General features: G+C 48.8%; 1 protein-coding gene across 9 annotated transcripts in view; it reads right to left on the reverse strand.

Annotated features, from left to right (window-relative positions):
- Nucleotides 1–208: 208 nt before the first annotated feature.
- Nucleotides 209–27,460, reverse strand: part of Gtf2i (general transcription factor IIi) — a 78,095-nt gene continuing 50,843 nt past the window's right edge. For 7 of the 9 annotated variants that reach the window (XM_021163998.1, XM_029477118.1, XM_021164000.2 and 4 more), the window contains 21 exons: nucleotides 26,056–26,239; nucleotides 24,811–24,869; nucleotides 23,538–23,609; nucleotides 19,175–19,358; nucleotides 18,307–18,365; nucleotides 15,201–15,272; nucleotides 12,524–12,707; nucleotides 9,916–9,974; nucleotides 9,518–9,592; nucleotides 9,232–9,333; nucleotides 7,877–7,942; nucleotides 7,446–7,629; nucleotides 6,633–6,688; nucleotides 6,254–6,346; nucleotides 5,673–5,756; nucleotides 5,367–5,550; nucleotides 4,886–4,914; nucleotides 3,373–3,414; nucleotides 2,755–2,796; nucleotides 2,004–2,082; nucleotides 209–1,270 (listed from right to left, as the gene is read on the reverse strand). In XM_021163998.1, the coding sequence (XP_021019657.1) occupies nucleotides 2,024–2,082; nucleotides 2,755–2,796; nucleotides 3,373–3,414; nucleotides 4,886–4,914; nucleotides 5,367–5,550; nucleotides 5,673–5,756; nucleotides 6,254–6,346; nucleotides 6,633–6,688; nucleotides 7,446–7,629; nucleotides 7,877–7,942; nucleotides 9,232–9,333; nucleotides 9,518–9,592; nucleotides 9,916–9,974; nucleotides 12,524–12,707; nucleotides 15,201–15,272; nucleotides 18,307–18,365; nucleotides 19,175–19,358; nucleotides 23,538–23,609; nucleotides 24,811–24,869; nucleotides 26,056–26,239 (1,889 nt within the window). In that variant the 3' untranslated portion in view covers nucleotides 209–1,270; nucleotides 2,004–2,023. The remainder of the gene's footprint in view (nucleotides 1,271–2,003; nucleotides 2,083–2,754; nucleotides 2,797–3,372; nucleotides 3,415–4,885; nucleotides 4,915–5,366; nucleotides 5,551–5,672; nucleotides 5,757–6,253; nucleotides 6,347–6,632; nucleotides 6,689–7,445; nucleotides 7,630–7,876; nucleotides 7,943–9,231; nucleotides 9,334–9,517; nucleotides 9,593–9,915; nucleotides 9,975–12,523; nucleotides 12,708–15,200; nucleotides 15,273–18,306; nucleotides 18,366–19,174; nucleotides 19,359–23,537; nucleotides 23,610–24,810; nucleotides 24,870–26,055; nucleotides 26,240–27,460) is intronic. The other 2 variants (XM_021163999.1, XM_021163997.1) reach the window with 1 other exon arrangement.

Raw genomic sequence — 27,460 nt, forward strand, 5'->3', positions numbered from 1 at the left:
GAGTTCTTCTCTGTCTCCAATGCACATAAGATGCAGGCCGGTGGGGGCTGGGCACAGCTCCAGCTCCACAAACCAGTGACTTCTTGAGAAACACCAGGAATACGGGTGTCCAATCTGTGAGGGACTGAGGTGAACATCATACCAGCCCACACCCGTCCCACCTCCCCAGGCGCTCACGAAGACAGCATGAAAAGAATGAGTTTGCATGTGAAAGGCATGGATGGATTTTATTTATTACCCTATATCTACAATTTGAGGTAAAATATAAGGAACACATAAAATGCCTATCTCTGCTACCGTGTGATATAATTTCCCATTGTGAACATCGTGGTGACTACCGAGAACCGTGCCCTCACGTGCCTAACTGCTGAGAGCTGTTACCTTATCATCGTCTGTGAGCCCCCACATGGACCCCACAAGGGCGGGACACCAATGTCCTCACTCCCCACCCTGGGGCAGAGGCCAGACAAGTGGTTAGAGACTAACCAACCAGGCAGACACACAGCCCAGCCTGACTCGACCCAGAGCTGCGGACCAGAGCCCCAGAGGCCACTGTGGGTCCCAGTTAGGGAGGGCCGAATCATCCACCTGCTCAAGCATGCAGACCTGACCTCTGACCTCTGACCTTCAGGACACACCCAGAAATCTACTTGCTGTAAAGTAACTGGAACGAGGCTCCAAGGCTAGCCTCTCCAGCTGCACTGCACGGACGCACTGGCTGCTCACTGGCCGTCAGGCGAGCTGGCCAGCTTTGCTCTGAATGGCAGTGAGGACAAAGGAATCGTGATGGAGCTTAGGAAGAGGCTTGGTCACACGCACAGACAGCAGCCCTCCCCTGGCAGGAGGGGCAGCCCAGTGCAAGACCACGGAACTGGTCTTCAATAGAAAAACTAAAGCACTGACCAGCACAGGGACTTCCTTTGCTGCGGAAGCCAAGATGCCCTGTAGGAACCTCTCACTGATGGGAACACGCACCACAGCCCAAGGCTCTGCCCGATGCATAAGAAACCCTACGAGTCGTCCCTGCCATTCCCGCCTCTTTCAGCACTGCTGCAAGACCCTTCTAGTGCGTTCCCAAGCCACCAGGCACGCGCATCTCATCACGCTGTGTAGCTCAATTCACAGAACTGCTGAGAAAGTAGACATTTCTATCTAAAAGTAGAAAAGAAGGTTTGTATAGAAGGTATTTCTGTTATACAAGTATATTACAGAGCTGGCAGGAACGGGTCCCAAGGCTCTCCTCCACCACGCACGCTGGACACTGGACGAACTGCAGAGAGAACAAACACGCAGGCAGTGGGTGAGTCAGATGGCAGGGGCATGACAACCTCCTGTCACACACCCTGTTCCATCTGACAGACGTGCAGGCCCAAGTGCACTTGTGAAAGACGGCAAGGCCTAAGCCTGTGATCTGACACAGTCAGGCACATCACCGAGGCTGCCAGGCAAAGCCCATCACAGCAGACTGCAGTCTCCTCACTTGCGAGTCACTGCAGCCCACCTCTTGGTGGCAAGCCAGCAACTGATGGGGCTGGGCTTATGACCGGCCTAAAGAGGTCAGTCAGAGAGGAGGCAACCTTGGCATACAGACTCAAAACAAACATGTCCCTTTAAGGAAGACTACCTCTGGGCTGGAGAGGTGGCTCAGCGGTTAAGAGCACTGACTGCTCTTCCAAAGGTCCTGAGTTCAAATCCCAGCAACCACATGGTGGCTCACAACCACTCGTAATGAGATCGGATGCCCTCTTCTGGTGTGTCTGAAGACAGCTACAGTGAACTTATATATAATAAATAAACAATAAATTTATATAAAAAAAAGGAAGACTATCTCTGTATTACCCTACCCCACCCCAAGACAGACAGACAGACAGGGTCTCACCACGGAGCCTGGCTGGCCTGGAACTTACAAGAGACCTCATCTCACAGCCAGAGCAGAAGGGGCGTGTCTGCTCATCAGCTTGTAAGTGGGCATGGATGAAGGGCAGCTAGGGCGAGGCTCTTACCCTGGAGAGCCACGTGGGGTCTACCACGTGGGGTCTGGCTCCTGCTTGATCTGTGAACTCCCATCTGTCTCTTTAATTTCTACAGAAGAAACAAAGGCGTAATGATGAGCTGCACCACTGGTGCAAACCTGCTTGCCAGTAAGACTAGCCATATGAACCTGCTAAGATCTGCACGAAGCCCTTCGATGTGGCTTCTGCATAAAGTGCTCTTGTTATGGGATCTAGGCCTTATAAATGCCTGCCAAGTGTTCTTCTATTGAGCCATGTCCAGCTCATGCCTGATTCCCAAGTAACAGATTCCATATTGTTTTGGGTGTATTTACCATTATGCCTTGTCTATGCTATAGGGATCTAGAGTTTAGCCAGAGCCACACAGGAAGAACAGAGAGGAAGTCTACCTTCTTCACTGGACAGTGTTCATGGTAGAAATCTTATCAATTTGGGGCTGGAGAGATGGCTCAGCAGTAAGAGCACTGGCTGCTCTTCCATAGGACCAATATGAGTTCAATTCCCAGCACCCACATAGAGGTTCACAACCATCTGTAACTTTTATTTCTGGGGGTCTGATGCCCTTTTCTGGCTTGGGTACTACATACATATATAAGTAGGCAAAACACTCATACATATTAAAAAAAAAAATCCAATCAACTCACTAAGAACAAAGACACAGAGCATCAGAGTGAGCACAGCCACACTGTCCCAAGGTGTCGGTCACTCTAAGTCTGTTCGCTGGCAACAGCACAGCTCTTACCTTCTGTTACTGGGACTTCCAACTGGCTTGCCTCGGCTGATTCTAAAGAGAAACATATCAAGTGTCATTGAATGGTTTTCAAAAGTTATTATTTAAAGAGCCTTGAAGCAGAGGAGGAGGAAGAGGAAGGAGAACACCCAACGATAGTAACAGCCTGCCAACTTCTTTTTTATTGTAATTATTTGGTTATTTTGTCTGCATGTGTGTCTGTACTGTGCACATGTCTGGAGCCTTAGAAGGCCCTGGAGACGGAGTTAAAAGACAGTTGTGGGCTGCTACGTGGGTGCTGGGAATTGAACCAGGGTCCTCTGGAAGATCAGGACCAATGAGCCATCTTTCCAGTGCAAGCCCGTCAGCTGCTGATGCATGCGCATGTGCACACCCCGCGTAAGCACACACTTACACAGGCAGACTTCTCACTGGTCATGAGCGCCAAGACATCATGAATAACCTGGGATCGCGGGTTTACAAGGTCTGTGGCTCACAATTGCCACTCGGGACCCACGGCTCAAGTCTCTGTAAAGCTAAGTGTATGCAGTGACTATAAGCAGGTACAGCAGGAGCCACGGGCTTGGGGCAACCATGTAAGTAGTATGTACCCCACGACTCTCCTCTCACCTTGTATCACAGGGCCTTCAGACTCATTCTGATCAACCAGCTCTGCAATGAAAGGGGACAGTTTAGACGGCTTACTAACACACGTGACATCTGACCATGCTGACGACGTTTCAACTCTGTGCCTCTGGTACAGGAGCTGAAGAGAGACAGGCTTAGCAGGTAAAGGTGCCTGCCTGAGAACCTGACAGACAGTTCAGTCACTGGGCCCCATACGACGGAAGGAGAGAACCGAGGAGACAAGCTGTCTTCTAACCACTGACCATGAAATGATCCGAGGACCCCAGGACCCCACATGCTAATAAGTAAGAAAGGGTAGAGACAAGCCGGGCGTGGTGGCACATGCCTTTAATCCCAGCACTTGGGAGGCAGAGGCAGGCGGATTTCTGAGTTCGAGGCCAGCCTGGTCTACAAAGTGAGTGCCAGGACAGCCAGGGCTACACAGAGAAACCCTGTCTCGAAAAAACCAAAAAAAAAAAAAAAAAAAAAAAAGAAAGGGTAGAGACAAACACCAAAGGAGGGGACAGCAGTGGTCCTGGCTAGATGCCACCAGAACCATGGCTTTCACAGTGGTCAGCACACACGGGAACCAGAGTCCTGCACAAGGACAAGAATAAAACTCAGCATCAGAGACAGGAACCTACAAGCAGTGGCTTGGACATAATATTCTTCGGAAATGAAAACTATACACAGAACAGACGTGCTGGCCATGGTGGCACATCTTTAATGTGGGACTTAGGAGGCAGAGGCAGGGGAGTGTCTTTGAGTTCTAGGCCACCCACAGTGATCTATGGTCACCCATAGTGACCTGAATTTTAAAAAAGACAGATGAACTGAAATTTGCAAGGAAAATTCAACAAAAGAATTAATTACAGTGTGTGTGAAGTCTGTGTGAGCACGCATGCCACGGTGTGCACCTGAAGGCCTGGGGACAACTCTGGGCTCGGTTCTCACCTTCCACCGTTACGTGAGCCCCGGGACAGAAGTCAGCTTGCTGGGTGTGGGCAGCAAGCTTTGCTAGCGGAGCCATCACCAGCCCTCTCTCCCTCCCTTTCTTTTGAGGATAGGGTCACTTGTGGCCCAGGCTGGCCTTAAACTGTTTACAGCAGACAGTGTTGATTAGCCTGATCCTCCTGCTTCTGCCTCCCAAGCACTGGAACTACTTGTTTCCCTCCCTGTGCCTGGCACTTTAATACTGTTTAGGGGCCTACAGTCCCCTGAGCTCTAGTGTATGGAGTCAGGGGAAGAGAGCTGCAATCGCAGCTTCCTGACCCAGGCAGGAGTTTCGCTTATAGTGAGCCCTTTAAAACAGTCTCAGCCCACCCAAGTCACCATTTCCTCACTAAGAGACAAACAATGCTAATTTCACAAGCAGGCAGGGTGCTGAGAACGGGTGACATAATGGGTGACAAATGGTGTTATCCTGCAGGCCCCACCACACCCAACACCCACAGACACACTCACATGCACTCCCAGATCCCCAGAAACAAAACAAACAAAAGAAAGCTGTACTCACGGTTATTAATCACAAGTCCTGGAAATGGTCTAAAGAGAAAAACAAATTGTATAATGTAAGGCTTTTGTTTTACATGAACATTTGCCTAACTTGCTAATCTATGCCACGTATGGCCTATTTTGTAACCCTGTGGAGGAGACATACAAGATGTCCATGAAATGACTGTAACACTGTGTAACAATGACTCCTGTTCTGTTATTAATGCATGTCATACACAATGTATGTATCAATTATTTGTAATTAGTCACATGTAGTATGTGCTATGTATAGTACACATGCCAATGTAATGTTACCTATGTTTTTTGGGGTATGGGGTTTCTCTGTGTAGTTCTGGATATCCTGGAACTCCCTGAGATCCACCTGTCTCTGCCTGCTCTCTGCCCACACGCTTCAGTTCAGACTCCACACAACAGCACTCTGGGATATGACCTAGATGTGAGGCCTCCAGCCTTGTCCTACTGACTAAGCAACAGCGTCTCACCTAATGACAGTGAACTTGATAAACTCCGCAGAGTCTAAGATCCTTCTCATGGAGCTGATCTCCAGGTAACTGGGGGCTTTGAAGGACACCCCGGGGGGCATGCCATCGACCACCACGCAGCCAGGGTTGATGGTGATCTTCCTGTAGGGAACCTTCACAGGGAAGCCCATCCCAATAGCTTCACCTGCAGCGAGACAAACAGCACAGGGCCAGTGTGACGACCTTCATCTTCAAAACAAGCGGAGACACAGAGCCGAGCAGTGAGTGGCCCTGTTTCCTTAGTGTCCTCTATTCTTACAAACTTACCAAACTTCCGACTGAAGAGGTCGTTGACCTGCTCCCGCAGCTGCCTGGCCTTTTCAACTTTGGACAGTCGTTCATTATCGTCATCTAAAAGACGGGAGAAAAGCAGGGAGCACACTTAACATCTAACTCACATGTCTTCTGGAAAGAATTTCTAAGTACTTGCTGTGGCCCAGCTAAAAACGATTTTACTTTTGTAAGATTTCTTTATGCACATGGGTGTTTTGCCTGTATATGTCTGTGTACCATGTGTGTGCCCAATGTAGCAGTAGAATGTGCCAGGTCCCTTGGAAGTGCACTTATAAGTGGCTGTGAGCCACCGTGTGGGGGCTGGGACTCAAACCTGAGTCCTCTGGAAGAACAAGTGCTCCCAACTATTGAACCATCTCCCCAGCCTTGTTAAAGGACAGCGAGCAGTAGCAGGCGGGCCTGAGCTCAGGGGGAGTTGTGCAGCCAAACTGACAGAGGTGGGCTCAGGTGAGACTGACAACAGTCCACAATATGAGCTGCCCACAAAGCATCAGGCCAGCCCTGAAGCAGGTTCTGGGGTCTGAGAGACTCCTCGGCGCAGGCAGAAAGTATACCTGGAATCGTCACCTGAATGATGTTAAGGTCTTCCACACCTGATGCAGTAGTATTAACGTTGGGTGATGAGTTTATCTTTCCTGAAAGGAAAACTGAAGATTAGGGTTTAGACAAAATGTACATAAGTCAAAATTTTCTCTAATAACCCAGAGCTGCTAGTCGCTGTCAGCCATGAGCTGGCTGCTGCTGGGCCCATGGGGCCCGTACTCGCCCACTGCTTTTACTAAAGATGTAAGACACTAAAGATGGCAGACTTTCTGATGGGCCCATCTTCCCGCTCTGTTGTGTCTTCATGTGGAGCAGAACCCTTAGCTGCTTCAGAACTAACCCCGCCCCAAAGCCAAACTCCCACGGGTGTGGCTTTCCAAGGATACTCACTTGGAGGGCTTTTGGAAGAGGTGCTCTCTTTGATGGCCGTCTCAAACATCTCAGGTCTACAAGCAAGAGGAAAAAGGCACGGGCTGGTTAACCCAGAGCGAGGTACCCAGGGATGGACGATGCAGCAGCGTGGCTGCAGCTCTGCAAACCACGTGCAACCCTCAGAAGGAACCTCGGTGCGTGAGCAGTGTGTCCAGGAAGTCTAATCACACTGACGCCCACTGCCATTGGACCCTTATTGGCCATGCCACTGTCACTCCACCTCATGCCAAGGTGACAGCATGTCCTGAGAATCAGTAGGAGACGCAAGTGCAGAAACAGGAAACACACATGCCCGCCCGCAGCCTGGGTTATGCATGAAGAGCAAGTGTGCAAGCAACGCCCACCACCTCTCCACAAACAGTAAGTAAACAAAGGAAGAGCACCTGTGGTGTGTGTAGCCGTGTGCTAGTGCACATGCCTGTGATGCACAGAGGCCAGAAGAGGGTGCCGTGCCCACCGTTACTCTCCTTTCTTTCAGACTGGATCTTTCCTGGAACCTTCAGCTCACACCCCCACCCCTGGGCAGCAGGCCCCAATGAACCTTCCGTCTTGGTGCAAGCCCAGCACTAAGGTTATAGGTTCACGACTAATCTCAGCTTATGTGGGAGCTGACTTCAGGATTCAGGTCCTCACAGTTGTCCCGCAAGCACTCTTGACCGCTGGGCTGTCTACCCCTACAGTCACATAGCCCCTAGAAGAGCCGTTTCAACTCAGACTGTGGTAAGCCTGCCGCCCCAGCCCATGCATGGCCACTCTAGCTAAGGTTCTCACTTTTTAATGATGAACTTTATCTTGGCCTTGTTCCGGAGTATCTTCTCCAGCCTGGGAATGCCAAATGTGGACGGCCTTCGGAAGGGCACCCCCTCGGGCAAGCCTTCCACATAGAAGTCTTCTGGGAAGGACTCGAATAACGCAAACGGGACTTTCACAGCCTGCTTAAGGCCAAGCGCTTCCCCTGTAACACACGGCACATCTTAGAAAAGGCATTTGCCAACATTCTGCAGCAGCTACAAGTCCATACTGATTGGAAAAGTCCTATCTGTTTTAATTTGGGGAATGCTCTGGGAACTCTTGATCCTCAGTGAAATGGGCAGGGATGGCAGGCTGCAGCCCACACTTCCCCATGGACGTGCAGAGGTCACACTCTCACACCAGGCCTCTCAGGGAACTACTTCACAGTTCGGGTTTCACAACAAACCTACCGCACTTCTCATTGAAGAGGCTCTCCACTTTCTGCTTCAGGTCTGTGATCTTAGCATTCCAGGCCTCTGTGTGAAGAACAAAGCCAGTCAGCAAGGCTTGCCCAGAGTGAGGGCTGGGATTCGTCGCCTACCATTTGATTTAAGTTGTTTGTTTAGGTTTTTCAAAATAGGGTTTCTCTGGCTGTCCTGGAACTCACTTTGTAGACCAGGCTGTCCTAGAAATCAGAGATCTGCCTGCCTCTGCCTCCTGAGTGCTGAGATTAAAGGAGTGCGCCAATGTCCCTGGTTTCATCTTATCTTTTTCTTTCGAAGTTTTACAAAGCTCAGGACAGACAAGCACTTTTACTGTAAGGCGGGCGCTGTGGGTCAGGGCGTTTTATGGGCATACACAGTGAAAGCTGAGCAATCCTTTCTCCCTTCCCCTTGACCCTTTCCTGTGCACTGTGTATTCAGATGCTGACTTCTGTGCCCAGCTCTGGCTGTAGTCGGAGGTTGGCCTTATCATCATTATTGAAGCATTTGCTAACTCAGTATTTTATATGACACTGTTCTCCACCACCTTCTGATTGGTCAGTAAAGAGATGATCAGCCTATAGCTTGGCAGGAGAGAATAATAAGGGACTTCCCATCCTACTGAGGGGTCCCAGGTGGAGAGGACACAAAAAAGGGAGGAGCCAGAGCTGAGGCTACAATGGAAGGTAAGGCCCCCGAGGCTGGGCAGGCAAGCAGATTCAGGCTAGACTAGACCAGAACCCATCCAGCTCAGTGCCAGGGAGGCTAGAAGAAATCTACGGGGCATCCCTGTCATTGACTCAGAGCTAAGGCAGATGAGGAAAAGCCCTGAACTTTCACATTTCCTCTCTCTCTCTCTCTCTCTCTCTCTCTCTCTCTCTCTCTCTCTCTCTCTCTCCCTTGCCCATCGTCCTGTGGCATATCACCAGCTTTTACTCCTTCAGGTCATGTACAGATACATTAGCCTAAGTCTCTATAATAAACACACAGGTTTTTAGTAAGACTGCTTGCCTGCCCCTCCAATACCCATATAGTTAAACTAAACTGTTAGACTGCATCCGCTGGCTACAAAGAGGTGACCCATGCTGAAATGAAGAACAAAGGACCTCTCCTGGCCTGGTTATAGCGTCTGCCACATGCCAGGTCTGGCTCTGGGTTCACTCGAGTGACTCAACTCACAATCCTCAGGCACTCTGGCACATGGCCCATAGGAAGAGCCTCACCCACAGCACAGGGTAAGGTGAGGGTATCAGAGGCCCTCACTGCATGTTTAACCTGAACACACTGACTCAACCAAAGATAAACGCTGGCTTGCTGACAAAGTACGTTAATTCTCTACCTACCAAAGGAAAACTCTCTCCCTCGAGGCTTGAAGGGAACATTTGAACCATTGGTCTGCGTAGGAGTTCGAACCGCGGAGGTCTGAGGACTGCTGTTGTTGGGGCCTAGTTAAAATAAAAAGGAAAACCAAGGTTACTGTGTACATGTAACAGAAAACACAGCCTAGGCCCTGGAAACGGAAACACGCACAAGCACAGAGAGACATTCAGCGTTCTCACAGGTGCTTTCCAGACATAAACCCTCACATGCACACAACACAGGTCCAGAGAAGACTGTGGAACAGCTCACCTTCCACAGTGACCTCAATTTCAGGAACCTTGGAGTTGCTCCCAGGGCTTCGTGGTCGTTTTGGGGACTGCAATGCTGTAAGGCAAATTGCAAGGTTACCTTTGCAAGCTGCATTCAAAAATACCAAGGGCCGCTTATAACAGCGGAGCGTTAAAGCCCTACAGTTGCGCTCTTTTCAAAGAGCCCAGAAGCATTAAACGGGCAGCATGACCCTCCACACAAGTGCCAACGAGCAGGAGGACACAGACAGCAACCTCCAACAAAACGGCAAGATAACAGAAAAAAGAAAAGAAATAAACCAAAGGCCGCAGCGGCAGTGACAATGCAGACATGGGTGACATGGGACAGTGGAAGAGCCCGTGATGCGTTCCACACCCTGAGGCGGGCATGCCTCTTACCTTTAGTGTTGATTTTGCTAGCCATCCCAGGAGGCAAATAGGACACAACTAGCTCGGGCCTGGAAAGGACAGACAGTGTGTCACTCTCCACACAGCGCACACAGCCCAATGACTTCTCAACACCAAACACACATGTGTATTCATGATTTCCATGCACATATGTCTGTTTGTCTGTCTGTATATCACATGCATGCCTGTGTCCATGGAGGTCAGAAGAGGGTGTTGGGTCCCCAGGACTGAAGAGAGAGAGTTGTGAGCTGCCATGTGGGTACTGAGAACTGAGCTCAGCTCCTCAGAAGAGCAGCCAGTGTTAGCCTGAGCACTGCAGCAGCTAAGTTACAAAGGCAACCATAGGCTCACATATTTGGATGCTTGGCACCAAGGAGCGGCCCTATTTGAGAAGGATTAAGGGATACTTGTGGGAGTAGGTGTGGCCTTGTTGTCGGTCTTGTGTCACCCATGAGGTGGGAGGGGGATGGGCATTGTTTTAAATGCACAGTGTGTCTGTCTGTCTCTGTTTCTCTCTGCTTTCAGATCAGGATGTAGCTCTCAGCTACTTCTCCAGCATCATGCCAGCCATGCTCCCCACTGCTGCTGATAATGGAATATGCCTCTGAAACCATAAGCAAGGCTCCAATTAAATGCTTTCTATGCTAAGAATTGCCCTGGTCTAGTGTCTCTTCATAGCAGAAGAACAGTAACAAGTTGGTACCAGAAGTGGGGTACTGCTGAGAGGCCCAACCAGGCTGCTTGCTGGCACAATGTCAACTTTGGACTAGGATAGCAGTTGATGCTCTAAGTAGGGCTTAGTGGGCCACCCTAGCAGGGGTATGGAGGGCAGTAGTGAGGGCGAGGTGAGCTGTGGGCCCAGCTCAGGAGGTGTCAGAGGGGAAGAATAGTGCTGTGGCTTAGAGGGCCTTCTGGGAATATTTGGGCAAAGAATGTGGTTGATTTTTGCCCTTGTCTGAAAAAAATCTGTCTGAGCTTAAGTCCTGGATGAATGGCACAACAGAGGAGATTTCCAGTCATCGGAGCCCTGGCTGTGCACCTGGTGACTGGCAATCCCTCTATGCCTACCCATAATGGAAAGGAGCAAGCCACACAAAGAGACAAAGTGCACAGTTTGGGGAGAAAAGGTCACCAGGAAACGTAACGAAGCTAAGTTCAGAGCTCACTGAGATAAAAAATTAACGCTAGGTGGAAAAAAGGAGCGGTGGTCTCAGGGCAAGACACTCCCACCCCTCCAAGCTTCCTAATGTGAAAAGGAATTGAAGAAGAACTCGGCAGCTGAAGCCACATGGTTCTTGATTTAGAGTCAGGATACAAGAAGGGGTTTTGGAATTTCCCTCCAAGTCCGCTGTGTGTCAGGACTTGCATGGAGCCCCAGAGGGGAAGCCTAGATTGCTCTGGAGATGCCAGTGTGGAGGGGATGCCCGCAGACAAAGCTGCAGGCCAGTGTGGAACCAGCCCGAGAGAGAGAAGTGCACTGCAGTCGATAAGGCAGGAAGGAGTTAAGAGATGTGAAGAGTGCTCTGACAGCAGACATGGCGATGCGGGGTGCGGGCCTTGCTCTTGTATGCCCTCATCTTCGCCCTCCCCCTTGCAGAATGGTGATGTACATCCTGTGAGGCTGTGAGGTGTTGGGAGTGTATGATCTGTCGTGTGATTCGACAGGGGTTGCCATGAGTCTCAGAAGATACTCTCTACTTTGGAATTTTAAACAGCGCTGAGACGGGTGCAGACTACGGGGACTCTTGAAGTTGGGCTAATTACATTATGCATTTATACTACAGCTAACAGCCCACGGGGCCAGGGAGTGGAACGTGGTGGTGTGAGTAATGAGCTCGTATATTACTACAAGGATTCAGTGAGTGAATGAGCGTGGATTGACACATAGAGGGAATGCTTAGTCACCAAAGGAGTGACCTTGTTGGTACACAGAGGTGGGCACTGGGGTTTTAAAAGCCCACATTGGGCCCCATTGCTTGTGGATCAGATATGTCTCCGGCGCCATGCCTGCTACCATGCTCCCAGCTTTCGTGATAATGACTAAACAGCTGAAACTGTAAGCAAGATCCCAGCTAAATGCTTTCTCTTACAACAGTTGCCTTTGTCGTGGTGTTCCTTCCCCAGGATAAAACAGTAATAACTAAGACGGTTAGCCCTCCAGCTCCCATAACAGCTTTTAAAATAGCAAATCAACACCAGACCAAACCCTTCCGCCACCGAATCTGCAGCAAAGGAAATAACTGGGGAACCCAGCAGACAGCCTGGGCTTTGGCCGGAGGAGGTTCAGTGGTACTGTGACTGCCTAGAATTCACCAGTGAGGAGCTGGGCACAGTGCAGTCAGAGAAGCCCTGCCTAGAATCCATCAGGGAGGAGCTGGAACCTCAGCAGCCGAGCAGATGCCCAGCCTGTGTGTGGCCCTGAGTTTAATGTCCAGCTCAGCAAAGCTCAGTGGTTTGAACCTGCACTGTGACAGAATCCCACAGGATGGAAGTCACTACTCTTTCCGACTCAGGAAGTCAGGCCCAGGATGAGGGACTCACAGAGCCACTGGCTTAGCTGGGACCATGGCAAATGGCTGTGGGGACAAAGATAACTTACTTTTTAACAACAAACTTGATCTTATTGCTGCCACGGACAATCCTCTCGAGGCGTGGAATCCCAAACCAGGTAGGGCTTCGGAAGGGAATCCCTTCGGGGAGCCCTTCCACATACAGAAACTCCGGGTTGGATTCGAACACAGGATACGGCACCTTCACAGCCTCTGTGAGGCCCAGAGCCTGAGCTGAAAGACAAAGAGAAGCTAGCTTGTGGGCGCAGACTTACACGGGAACACTTCAGTTTGTATCTGTAATCAAATAGATCAAGCTAGCTTCCTTACAATCCAACCACACAGCCACTCACTATTAAGACCTAGCTTAGTCTGAAGCGAGTGGAAGTAAACAATAAAAAATGCTGGCCCTGGAGAGACAGCCAGGAAATTAAGAGCACTTGCTGTTTTTGTAGAGGACCTGGGATTCCGTTCCCAGCACCCATAACTCCAGTTCCAGGCACCTGATGCCCTTTTCAGACCTCCACAGACAGTAGACACAAGTGGTGCACATGCATACGTGTAGGCGAAATACCCATACACATGAATAAAGTTAAAAATAAAAAACTAGAATCTTAAAAAAGGAATTAAAAAAATTAAAAATTAAAAAAAAAAAAGTCTGTCCCCGCTTGGCGGGGTCCCTGCGTCGTCCCCGTGTCTCCCCACACTAGCATTGGGACTGGGGTCCGGTGCGGAGAGCCGTTCGTCTCGGGAAACGGGATGCAGCCGAAAAGGGGGCCGCCCTCTCGCCCGTCACGCTGAACGCAGGTTTGTGTGGAACCTGATGCTAAACCATTCGTAGACGACCTGCTTCTGGGTCAGGGTTTCGCATGTAGCAGAGCAGCTCCCTCGCTGCGATCTATTGAAAGTCAGCCCTTGACACAAGGGTTTGAAAAAAGAGAAAAAAGAAAAAAAGAAAAAGCCGGGCAGTGGTGGCACACACCTTTAATCCCAGCACTTGGGAGGCAGAGGCAGGCAGATTTCTGAGTTCAAGGGCAGCCTGGTCTACAGAGTGAGTTCCAGGACAGCTAGGGCTACACAGAGAAACCCTGTCTAGAAAAAAACCAAAACCAAGCAAACAAACAAACAAACAAGAAAGAGAGCAGTGTGGAGAGAGAAAAAGGAGGCAGTTTTTCCAGGAGAGTTTCACAGAGACAGGTGGCAGAGAGAACAAGCCAGAGAATGAGAGGGAGCCAGAAGATTACAACAGACTGCCAGAGTTAGTTTGAGGCCAAGCACAATAATTCTGGCAAAACTGAGAGATGCCAGATTACATCAATCAACTTGGAGGGGAGTTTGAGCCAGAAGAGAGGAGTTGAATCAGCCACTCAGAGCTCAGAAAGAGCGAGAAAGGGTGAGCTTTATTCACCAGTAAGTCTCAGAGGATGAGACTAGATTAGACTATACGCAGGCTAGAAGCTTTCAGGTCTGGGCCTAAATTAGCAGACAGAGGCAGTAAGTTTCAGAGGCAACAGTTCCATCAGGAGAGTAAAAAAGATCATTTTACACCTCAGTATCGCAAGAGCTAGGACTAGAGGCATGAGCCACCAAACCCAGAAAACAGACAGTACTTTAAAAAGAACCTTTTTCACACAGAAGTGGATGCTCACAGTCAGCTATTGGATGGATCACAGGGCCCCCAAGGGAGGAGCTAGATAAAGTACCCAAGGAGCTAAAGGGATCTGCAATCCTATAGGTGGAACAACAATATGAACTAACCAGTACACCCCTGGAGCTCGTGTCTCTAGCTGCATATGAATCAGAAGATGGCCTAGTTGGCCATCAGTGGAAAGAGAGGCCCATTGGACTTGCAAACTTTATATGCCTCAGTACAGGGGAACGCCAGGGCCAAGAAGTGGGAGTGGGTGGGTAGGGGAGCGGGTGGGGGAGTATGTGGGGGACTTTTGGGATAGCATTGGAAATGTAATTGAAATAAATACCCAATTAAAAAAATATGGAAAAAAAAAGAAAAAAAATAACCTTTTTCTTAAAACAAATAAATAAATATTACTTTATGGATGCCTGGCCCCCAAAGAGGCCAGACAGAGTCAGTTCCCCTTGACCTGGAGCTGTCCTGTGGGGGTGCTCAGAACCTAAAGCCGACACTCGGCAAGAGCAGCCAGTGCGCTCAGCCACCCAGTCATCTCTCCAGCTCAAACAGTACTTTTAAGAACACTTAAACATTTTCAGAGCAGTCAACAGCCAGGTTATGAGTCAAAATGTGTTCGTGGCAGAAGTGAGGCGCTAAACACAACATGGGGCTGACAGTTTAGCTATCCTGCTGCCCGCAGGCCTAAGTCTTCCTGGTGAGCCCGTGGCTGCCCGAGCTGAGAGCCTCCAAAAGCAATGCTGGCCCTTCCCGCCATCTTTCCTTCTCCACGAGCTCCTATGGCAGCAATGAAACCTTCACTGAGCCTGAGAAACCCCAAGTTACCCTGGAAGCAGAAGCAGGTGAAGAGGCCCCCATGCCACACAGGTGAGACGCACAGTGACTCTCAGGGTCCCCCCAACTCCTCCCTGTCACCCGCACTGGGACACTAGCGAACACAGGAGCTTGGTTTAAGGAGTGAGCTGACTAGCAGAAGAAAATTCAGGCTTGTTCTCTGGTGCCTTCCTTCACTAGGCTCTGAACTTCTAATTTATTCAGAACATGGCCAAACTGAGACAGAACCACTATAGCTCACTTACCAAACTTCAAATTAAAGATCTCTTCCACTTGCTTTCGGAGCTTGGTGATTCTGACATTCCAATCTTCTTTCACTGGAAAGAAGCAAAACCAAATGTAACCAATCCTGTTATTTACAGGCCTGACACACAAACCCCCAACTCAGAAGAGACGCTTGCCTGTGACTGACACCATGAACTCATCCATGGTGGACATGACTGTTGCCACCTGAAACCACAGCAGCTGTCACCCCGGCTCCAGGCATGTTTCTACCGTGTTGGCCACAGGAACCTGTAAGTGAGGCCCACAGAGGGAGCCAGGAGGTCCCACATTGAACTGTGGCTAACAGCTAGGTGTGGCTAATGGGGGTTTCCATTATGTGAAGTAACATCTGAGGGTTTTACAAATTTAGAACAGCATGTGCGCACTCAGGAGGAGGATTACAGCCAGTATAGGCTAGAGTTCCTGTCCTAAGCAAAAATCAAAGCGCCCGAGTATGCGTGAGCACATCTAGTCTGATACGCAGGGGACAGGCACAGCTGTGAAACTCCTGTGATTTTAATGGTTGCCTGAGAAAGTCCTTCAACAGCCTATAAACACAAAACAGCAGATACGGATTTTGCTTGTTTTGTTTTATGAGACAAGTGTTTCTCTTTGTAACCCTGTCCTGGAACTCAGTATGTAGACCATAGTCTCAAATACAGAGATCCACCTGCCTCTGCCTCCCAAGTATTGGAACAAAAGAGGTCACCACTCCTGGCATAAGAAACCTCTTATGAAGTGGTTATGGTGAGACTGGTGGACAGTTCCACTGCCAGGGTGCAGTGCTGCTATGATACAAAGGCCCCATGCTCAGAAGATAAGCAGATACCTGTGCCATTCCCTCCAAGGTCCAGGGAGCATCAGAAAATTGGGGGTGGGAGTGGGGCACGGGACTGTTACAGAGCTAGCTCCCCAAGACAGTGTGGCTTTTGCCATCGCAAACCCAGACCAGCTGTGACTGGCTATATGCGTCACTAACAAGATGGCCTAGGACCACCAGGCAGGGAGGGGAAAGGAGCAGCCTCACCTAAGATCCCACCACTCGCTCAGCCCCTAGTGCTTGCCTGCACATGGCCTGCCAAGCACTGTAGTGAGGGTGCTATAAGGCTGGCTGCAGATGGGGCCTGAATGATGGGGCTCCCCGAGTCACCCCTACTTACTAGCAGCCCCTCCCTGGTGATCCCATACAACAGAATAAACTTGCTGACCGCCAGCCTGGGCTGGATTCTGTGCTCTGCTGTCCCCCCACTCCAGTATCTGGGGTGAACAGTAAACAGGCTCCCCAGGGAAGGTCACATAATACTCTTAATTTAATTTAACTGTTTAACTTTGTTTAAAAATTCTGGGGACTTTTCTGAGCTTCTCAAGTATCAGAAAAACTTAAGGGAGAGAGAATTTACACTTAGATTCGTTTCTCAGGTAAAGAGAACCAGTGCCCTCCTTGAAGGTCACGAGAGCCTGCTGTGACCTCATGGGCTCCCCCAGCAGGCTCCCCTTCTTCACAGAGCAGGCAGCGCTTCTCTGAGCTGCTCAGTGGCTGCCCGATCACCACATGTTCCTAGAAACACACACAAACCAAAACCTCACCAACAAACCATCTTTCCAATCAGAAATAAGCACGGTCAGGCTGGCATAGCTCGGCAGAGAGAGGTTGTCTACCATGTATCAGTAACACAAAAACAAAACAAGGACACAAAATATGTCACTTCTCAATTTCTTGTATCCTGACACACTGGCACACCTTCGCCATCGCCCGAGGAACTCTGAGATGGAGAGGACTCAGGTCACACCGTGACATTAGCTCTCATGTTGTACCCCAAGTTAGAGCAGAATGATTAACCACTATCAAAGCACAGCTGGGATTCATGCTCTCTTGCTTTAAGGGGCAGACAGTTTATAACCCAGGCTGCCCAGCTCCCTGTGTACTAGGGTTACTATGTAGGCACATGCGCATGACTAGCTGTTTATAAAGACTTGTTTCCGGGCTGGTGAGATGGCTCAGCAGGTAAGAGCACTGACTGCTCTTCTGAAGGTCCTGAGTTCAAACCAGCAACCACACGGTGGCTCACAACCATCTGCAATGAGATGCAACGCCCCCTTCTGGCACATCTGAAGACAGCTACAATGTGCTTAGGTATAATCCTAACTAAATCTTTGGGCTGGAGCGAGCAGAGGTTCTAAACACTCAATTCCCAACAACCACATGAAGTCTCACAACCATCTGTTCAGCTACAGTGTACTCATATACATAAAATAAATAAATTTAAAAAAAAAACAAAAACTTGTTTTCTTACATCAAATCATCAAATTCCACCACGGACATTTCTCTCTCTCCATATAATTCTATTTGATACATGTCTGTGTGCCTGAATGTGTGTGTGTATGTGTGTGTGTGTGTTGTGTGTGTGAACACATGAGTATAGAAGTCCACAGAGGTCAGAGAGGGCGTCAGGTTCCCTGGAACTAGAGTCACAGACAGCTGTGAACTGTGTGGCACAGAGACAGGATATCAGTTTCCGGAAGAGCAGCACATGAGCTTATCACTGAACTCTGTCTCCACAGCTTGAAGGGCTTTCCATCAGTCTGCAAGCTTAGTTAGGGGTTTCGCCACTGCGAGAACAAGCCCCACAAAACAAAGATTAAAGCCTGACTGTTTGGCCTGACACAGAATGCACTGGGGGCACCTGGGCAGGTAAAATGGGATGAGCTAGGATCAAAAGTCCCTTGGCAGCACAAGCCTTTGATCCCAGCACTCGATAGACAGAGGTAGGAGGGGATGTCTGAGTTTGAGGCCAGCCTGGTCTACAGACCTCAGCTATTTCAGAGGCCAAAGCAGGAGAATCACAGGTCCAAGGCCAGCCTCTGCTACAAAGTGAACGCTAGGTTTGTCTGAGCGACAGGGCAAGGCTATCTCAAAGTAACAAGGAAAAAAACATCAGCGACATCTCTCAGCGGTAGAGTTCTTGCCAAATGTGAGGCACTACGCTCAGTTCCCACCAGTATGGAAAGATTTTTTTTAAAGATATTTAATTATTTAAGTCAAGGAAAAGAAGGGAGGAGGGAGGAAGGGACTGCACGCATCCATACCTGGTGTGTTTGTCCGTGGCTGAGTCACTTCAGTTGTGCTGTGAGTGAGCAGCTCTGGTCTGTGGAAGGATAAGCAACATTATTGGTCAGAGCTCTCAGGAGCAGTGTCGGGGCCTCCCACAGAGCTATACACAGTCACTATGTTTTTAGTGTGGCCCATTCTGTCTTCTTGTGCAAGGACATGAACCATTTTGGTGGCTGTCCTGGAAACAGCAAGCTACAAACGTTCAGGCGGATTATGGGGTCTCTGTAGAAATAAATGTATACCAGTCACGCCTGCCACCTCCTGCCCTGTAGGAATTGGACATCTGAGACACCTCAATCCTGACAGATACCCCCAAACACTGCCCCAAATAACAAGGCAGAAGGAAACCCTGGAAACTCCTTTGGGAGCAAGTGACGTCAGTCTTCTGTGTCCGCTCCGCGCACACACCACCCACGTCCTTCAGGAGGCAGCCAGCGCAAGCACGGCCCACCACACACTCTTGTGTGTCACCTTCCTCCACCTGCCGCCTGTGCCAGCGACTCCCTTCCTCCTCAACTGCTGTCCCCAGATGGAAAGTCCTGTTTCAGACCACACACACTTGCGACCAGCCTTGGAGCATCCGCCCACCCTGCATCCTAATGCTCTCGTCTCACTGCCCTGAGACAAGTGTTAGGCTCACAAGACAGAGCTGTTCTTGAGCCCCACTCTATAAATCTTGGTACTATCCCAGAGAAACCCTTGCTCAATTAGTTCATGTGAATTAAACACTGCATTTACCGTATAGACGGAGGGACACTAAGGAGAGAAAGATCCATCTTCATCAAATGGGTCTTTTATCAGGGGAAAAAAAAACCCTTTTTAAATCTATTTCACAGATCTTACCTCTTGATAACAAATTTAATTCGATTGCCCACTTGGATGATTTTTTCCAGTCTTGGGATTCCATACCACGAGGGGCTTCGGAAAGGAATGTTTTCTGGAAGTCCTTCCACATAGAGATCATTGGGATGGGCCTCAAATTTTTGGTACGGTACAGCCTTGGCTTCCGTGCTTCCCAAGGCCTCGGCTGTGGAAATGAGCACAAGTCAGCAGATGCAGGCAGGGGTCACGTAGGAGGAACACCCCCCAAGTGCAAAGCTTCAAACACTGCAAAGCAGCCAGCAGTGTGCACAAGCCTACAACCCCAGCACTCAGGAGGCTGAGGTAGGGGACACAGAGTTCCATGCTAGCCTGGCCAAAGGGACTTGGGGGGGGGGGGATAAGTAGGGGAGAAAGAGAGAGTGTGGGACCAATTAACCGTGTGTGTGTGTGTGTGTGTGTGTGTGTGTGTGTGTGTGAGTGAAGGGGGAGCATTAAATGCATTTATTGATTTCTGGTCTAAAACTTCAGCCAATCAAGGGGGAAGGGGGGAAGGGGTGAATGGAGAAAGGGAAGAAGGGAGGAAGGGGGGGAGGGGGTAAAGAGGGAAAGGGGAAAGGGAAGATTGAAATGACTGACAGCAGGCCAGCCAGTCAGCCCCTGGATCCTGTATTTGACCTCTGCAGATTCTGCAGCCTGGTAGCCTGGCAAGACAGGATTTACAAGCAGCCCGAGCTGCTTCGTTACTGACGGACTGTTCCTTTTATACTTTAGGTCTCTTGTCCTAATTTCTCTGTCCATCTGTGCACATGTGCATATATGTTACAAACGAAGGTCAGTATAGAGTGTAGGTCCTTGGAAGCTGTCAGCTGTCTTTGAGACAGGTTCTCTCACTGACGAACCTGGTCCTTTCCACATAGGTTAGACTGGCTGGCCAGCGAGCTCTGGGGACCCTCTGGTCTACACTCCCCACTGCTGACGCTACAAGGGCAATACCATGTCCACTTCTCATCACCGTGGGTTCTGGAGATTAAATGCAGGGCCTCATGCCTTTGAGGCAAGCACTTTAACAAGGGAGCCATCATCCTGACCCATTCTGTCTTAACTCCTTCCTTCATATCGGCAACACCAAATCTGAAGGGCTCGACTGTGTTTGGAAATCCACATACAAAGTCTATCCCCACCACAGCAGTAAAAGCAGTCGAGAGGACTAGCAGACGGCCACAGCTCAGATCCACACCTGTCTTAGCTGTTAAATAAGATAGGATCTAAACCTGATTTTAACATGCTTCCTATAAGAGAACATTTGAGTTGACAGCAGTAAAGAGCTGAAGGCTGGGTACAGAGGCACAGGAAGGCCTTCAATATCAACACAGAGGCAGAGGTAGAGGCAGGGAGACTGCTCTGAGTCTGAGGGCAGCCTGGGTTACAAATGCAATGAGACCCTGTCTTAACAGGGACAAAAAGGAAAGAAAACTTCAAGGACACTGCCTCCTAGCCAGTGAGCTCTGGTTGTCCTGTCTCAGCCCTCCAGTGCCCACTCACACAGTAGGCCACCTTCTCTATGCCATGCTCACAGACCAGAAGTCCTGCCCTTTTCCTACCAAAACCAATGCTCCTAAGCCAGGGCTGGGCAGGCCACCTCCACTTCTGAGCTGTCCCTACTGTACACAGGAGTGTGCAGGGCTGCACAGCTGCCAGTTACAGGCAGTGGATGCTGGTGAATGTGGAGCAAGCTCCTGGAGGATTTCAGCAAGATCTTGTTCCCTCCTGCCTTAGAAACCTAACAAAGGGGACCGATACCTCTGAGTTCTCACCAGTTCACAAACAGCCATGTTTCTAGAGCTACCAAAAATGCTAGCCGCTGGGCCCAGTAAAGTTTTTTTTTTTCTTTTGGATGGTGGCCGCTGGGTGTGGAAAAATCCGGGTATGTATGTTAAGCAAGCACTCTAACTGCAGTCTCAAACCTCTTAATCTATTTTCTCCTTAAAGGATATCTAAAATTAAGCTGGGCAATGGTAGCTCAAGTTTTTGATCCCAACACTGAGGAAGCAGAGGCAGGTGGATCCCTGTGAGTTTAAGGCCAGCCTGCTCTACAGGAAGAGTTCCATAATAGCCAGGGCTACACAGAAAAACCCTGTCTTGAAAAAAAATTATTTTATAGTATTGGGGACCAAATACCTGACAGACTCAGATTCCAGCCCAAGTTTGCTACCTCAGCTATACCTGAAAGGCTGACCTCTGCTCTCCTGGCCTAGGCTCCCCCAGCTGACCTAGGCTCTCCTGGCCTCCGCTCTCCTGGCCTCCTCTCTCCCAACCACTTCTCCTTTTCCTCCCCCTTCCTTTCTTCCTTTTGCCACTTCCTGGACAAAGCCAACAACAGCCAATGGCAGTGACATTCTCGGGAGCCAAGACACTCAAAAACCACATGTCACACCTACACAGGAAATGCAAGGACATAATGGGGATGTCCCCCAAAATGAACACACACCATCACTTGATCTAGGCTGCCAAGTGTCCAGGGGAAGCACTGACTGGACACCAGGAGAGGAGTCTTTACTGCTTCCTAGTTGGTTTATACCCAACGACTGGAAGGAAGGTTACTGCTAGGAATGCTGACAAGGGTGAGGAGGATGGGCCGCCTCAACTAGGAATTGCTGGGAGATGGTGTTTGCCTCCTGCCACTATCTGGGGAGTGGAAAAATAAAATTTCCCTTTCTAAAAAAACCTTGAAAGCTAAATAAATACTAAAACCCAAGATAACCTAAAACATGGTGACTATAGGAAAACAGTGGGCAGGCAGATGGCCTGGCCCTGATGTCCTTCTCGCTGGACCCAAAGAGAAAGGAATCCAAATGGTCAAATACCTACACTGAATAATGAAACTTCAGGAAGCAGCTATTCAGGGCTGGGGTGTGGCTCACAGGAGAGACTTGCCTAACATTTGCTGGTATGAAGTAGAGCATTTGTCTAGGGAGCTTGAGGCCCAATCCATCCCAGCGCAAAAAGAAAAATGAAAGAAAAAATACTCAAGTGTTTTTAAAAAACTTCTTAAAATTAGTTTTTACTAAAAGCAAGGAAACATTGGGTTAAGTTGAATCATCTTATTGCATTCCTAAAACAAAACAACTCTTAACAACAAAACAAAACAAAGAGATACAAGACCATCTGGGGCTGGAAAGATGGCTCAGTAATTCAGAGTACTCGCTGCTCTTCCAGAGGACAGAGGTTCAGGCTAGGTGGCTCACGGCTGCCTGTAAGTCTACTTCTAGGAGACTTACACCCTCTTCTGGCTTCCCTGGACATCTGCACACAAGTGACAACCCCCCCCCCCCCAACACACAAACTCACATATATAGCTGTTGATTCTCAAAGCCACCTTCCCCCACACCGGGAGACCAGAGTTTGAGCATGATCGTTGCTAATCTGCAAATGAATAAAGTACCTGGACTTCCCCAAAGAAGCCTTTATCCTGTTGCTTTGTATTTCAAGCAGGTCAGTCATCGCCCTACTGCCTGTCTTCAGCACACGCAGGTGGCAGAAATTCATCGATATGAAGAAATGTATTGAGTATATATTGTGGCTTTGGTCTGATTGGATATAAGGTGTACTATGAGGGCCAGTTAGCCAACGACGGGCCACTGAGATTTCAGAACTCTATCGATCTAAGATAGAGGTGTGTGCCAAGAAGCCGTGGTTTATTAATAATACACCACTGAGCCATGTTTGTGCAAAATAAACACAAGCAAGCTGCACAAACTTCCTTGACGTATAAGAATAGTTCATAGAAAATCTAAGTCCCAAGCCAGGCACGGCCGCCAGCCACCATAATTCCTAGGCAGGACCATGGAGCATAAATAAATTTTATGCCCCAGTCCAGCTAATTTTTATTATATACTCAGGGAGAAATTGTAGCCTCCCCCAGCCTTGAGCAGGCTGATTCAGACCTTGCTGCCACTGTGAATGAGACCATCTGGGGTGGAGCCTTCTGACCTTGATGGTTCTATTGTTCTGTCATCTGCTGCTGCTCTACTCCAAGATGCTGCTACCTGCTGAGAGGCTGAACCTGCCTTCCTGAGAAATTCCCAAGATAGCCAGAAACTGGCGACTTACTGCCAAACTAGTGCTGTCAGCCTAATTGCTTACAGGCTGGCTACAGGCATCAAGAGTAGATCAGTGGGAGATGGGCTTTCCCCCTTTGTAAGCACAGACTGCTAGTAAACATTGGGCCTTGATCAGCACTTTGGTTTCTTCTCTCTCGGCCATTCCCTCTCTTACAGCTCCGGCCTCCCACTCAGGAACCCAGTTCATGTGGCCACAGGAAGCTACATACAGCGTCTTTTAAAAGTACTCTGAAATGTTTACTTTGGGGGAGGAGCCTCCTTACCAAATTTCTTGCAGAAGAGCTGGTCCACCATCTTCCTCAGTTTGGTGATCCGAGCGTACCACTCTTCCTTCACTGTAGGGAACAGGCACACAGTCGCTGGGTTAGCAGCTTTTCCTCGGGTTGTGAGATGCTACGGCAATACCCTAAGTTAAGTTTTCTCCCTTTGTTTGACAGAAGTTACCTTAAAACTTCAGGAGAGACTGACTAGTCTACATGGGGCACCTCCTACTCCACCCGAGGAATACAAAACAAACTATAATTTCTTTTTTATGTCCTGAACTAGATAGAATTGATGAGTCTTTAGCCAATTAACAAATGCAGACTTTACACTACCCTTTTTAGTTAATTTACTTCTGAGACAGTATGTCATGAGCCCTGGCTGGCCGGAACTCACCAAGTAGACCATGTACCCCAGTGCATGGATTACAGGCACAGCCAAGAATACCATGTACAATGTATGTGTGTGCAGGTCTGCCCAGAAACACACTGTTGCTCTGCCTATCTCTGTGTCGCAGCTTCTGTAGACAGGACACAAAACGAGACATGCCCAGCAAGAGGGAATCTTAATGGAGGATCGTTCACATCGTACTGGATGGCTGGGCTATGTGGGCCGTTCTCTTGACTGCCGATTGATGTGGGAGCCCACTGTGGATGGTGCCATCCCTAGACAAGTGGGTCTAGACAGTGTGAGTGGTAGCTGAGCAAACCAAGAGGAAGCATTGCTTCCTAGAGTCTGCTTCAGTTTCCTCTTGCAGCTTCCCGCCTTGGCTTCCCCCGTAATGGACTGTGTAAGTCAGGTAAAGCCTCTCCTCCCCACGTCCTTTCGGTCAGTGTTTATCACAGAGAAAAGTTTTATAGCGCTAGCTTTAGAGCACAACCTACCCATCTATCCATGGCTATTACAGAATTCTGATACTCTTCTACGGAGTACTATAACTACGGAGTGTTTGTTCTGTAACAACTAGCAGCTGCTAGTCAAAGGTCTACTCCTTATTTTCTTCAAAGATTATTTTTGAATTTATTTTATGTATGTGAATGCTGTTTCCATGCACACCATGGAGTCAGATCCCATACAGATGGTCGTGAGCCACCATGTGGTTGTTGGGAATTGAACTTTGGAAGAGCAGCGAGTGCTCTTAACCGCTGAGCCACCTCTCCAGCCCCAAAGGTTTCTTTCTTTATGAGGAAAATAAACTAAAGAGGCAGCGGCTGCACCGAGTGGTCACAATTCCCATGCACACAGACATGGGCTAATTGGAGGCGAGAAACCCACCTCCCGAGGCTGGTTTATCAAGCTGTAAATCTTCTCGTGTTGAGTTCAGAAGCTCATGTCTGAAAGGAGAGAATTAAACAGTGAGTACCTGCCAGAAGTCTCTAACTAGGATACTATCTAGCAAACACATCACACATACACCACCCCTCCGACAACCGCACTGGCTTAGGGAAGAGCGAAGGACACCATCCTTGCTTCAGCGTGGAGGGTGGGTACCACTGGCCTCACTCTCCTGTTCATTCTTCCCTCCAAGCTTAGCTTATTTTAACTTTCCAATCTTTTTTTTTTTTTAAAGATTTATTTATTTATTATATGTATTATAAGTACACTGTAGCTGTCTTCAGACACTCCAGAAGAGGGCGCCAGATCTTGTTACGGATGGTTGTGAGCCACCATGTGGTTGCTGGGATTAGAACTCTGGACCTTCGGAAGAGCAGTCGGGTGCTCTTACCCACTAAGCCATCTCACCAGCCCCTAACTTTCCAATCTTATGTTCACGTGCTTTCAATTTTCCAGATTTAGAGCAGTGGTTCTCAACCTTCCTAATGCTACAACCCTTTAATACAGTTCCTCATGTTGGGGTGACTCCCAACCTTAACATTATTATTGCTGTTACTTCATAACTGTAAATTTGCTACTGTTATGATCTGAGATGTGAATAGTTTAGAAATAGAGGTTTGCCAAAAGGGTGGAGACCCGAGCAGCACACAGATACTGTGGCTATCTTTCTTGGTGTGACATCAGGTGGGCAGGAGCTCAGCCCTGGTCTGACACACATTCATGCACACACTCTAAGGTAGAAGAATGGCTGTCGAAGGAATGGCTCAGCAGAGCGTTCTCTCTGTAAGCAGGAGGACCAGGGCTCAGATCCTCTGCCGTCAACCACCATCAGGTACGCAGTAGCCCACCTGTAAGTCAAGTCTCAGACGGCAGAGACACCTGCTGTAGTGATACAGGCTAGACAAACTGGCTCAATCAGGAACTCTGAGAGACCCATCTCTAAAGAGTGCAATGGAAGAGTGATATTAACCTTGAAGCCTACAAACATACCAGCACACACACATGTATCTATGTGTCACAAATGCACACATACAAACACAGGGAAGTTTGAAGATAAAGAGATATGCAATCTCTCACGCTTTTACATAGTCTGTGATTAGTACTTGACAGCGTTAATAAACAAAACAAACAAAAAAACCGTACCAACCCAAACAGCCAAGAGCCCCATGCAAGTGCCTGGCTTACTTCTTAATCACGAAACGGATCCTTTCCTTGGCCAGCAATATCCTCTCCAGGCGAGGAATGCCGTACGTCGAAGGCCTTCTAAAAGGAATCCCTTCAGGAAGCCCTTCTACATAAAGATCTTCAACATGGGACTGGAAAAGAGGGTATGGGATCGTCACCGGACCTTTGGCTTTGATAGCTTGAGCTTTAGGATGAAAAGAGAAAAGGACAGTCGTTACAAGACAAGGCTCTGTGGAACTCCACAACAGAATGACAGGCGATACGCAACGCTGCTTTGTCTACAGAAGTTAACCACAGTGGGCAGTATGTGTACTACAAACTCAGAACCACCGAGGTTTTACAGCATAAGCATTTGTTATCTACGAACTCCTAAAAGGATTTCTTTCATATAATGAGATGGAAAACATTCTTCATCTGTACCATTCATGATAACAGCCAATTCTTTACCCAAGGGTAAAATAATGCAGGAGTCGTAGACCATGTCCTCAGGGCTGTGTGCAGGGTCACCAAATACAGCATGTCCCCGTCCCACCAGCACCACTGTCGGCTGGTGTTCTGCATCAGTGCTTCTCACGCCGTACATGTTAGCAGTGGACAGGGACAGAGCAGAAACTTTGCTGACCCCCTAACACAAATACCAAGTCTACGTAACAGTTAGAATTCCTCCTGTGAGCCAATTACCACTGAGGTTGCTTTCAGTGTATAAAATAGGATTGTTATGACAATTTCACAGCAGTTGACTCACAATTACTTCCTTATATACAAAAGATTCTTGGTTGGTGGCTATGGTGGTGATTCCATCACTCAGGAGGCAGAGACAGGAGGAGCTCTGGGAGTTCCCTGGTCTCTATGGTGAGACTGCCTCAAGCAAACCAAACAATCCAATAAATGTCAGTCTCTGGAACCTTTCATCTTACACTGCTGTGGAGCACAGATCGAGAGAACTCCTGTCACACTAGACATCTCTAGCTCAGAACCCGGCTAATTACAACATGAAAAAACAAAGAACAAGCACGGCCACTGCACCAGGTGGAATCTGCAGGGACTGCTCTCTTAGCAGATCCTCAGGACAGGCTCTAACCTCCTGCCCACTCAGAGCAGGAGGCGGGGAGCACAAAGACAGACATGGAACCCTGGCCTAGCTATGACCTGCCTGCTGTACCTCGCTATTTCTACATGAACCACCTGCTTTCCCTGCTTTGAAATGAGTGAATTAAAAGCATAAGCTATATTAGCCCAAAACTTAGGATACCCAAGATATAAGATACAATTTGCTAAACGCATGAAACTCAAGAAGAATGAAGACCAAAGTGTGGACACTATGCCCCTTCTTAGAATTGGGAACAAAACACCCATGAAAGGAGTTACAGAGACAAAGTTTGGAGCTGTGATGAAAGGATGGACC

Source organism: Mus caroli, chromosome 5 (genome assembly GCF_900094665.2).
Source record: "Mus caroli chromosome 5, CAROLI_EIJ_v1.1, whole genome shotgun sequence".
Lineage (NCBI taxonomy): Eukaryota > Metazoa > Chordata > Mammalia > Rodentia > Muridae > Mus > Mus caroli.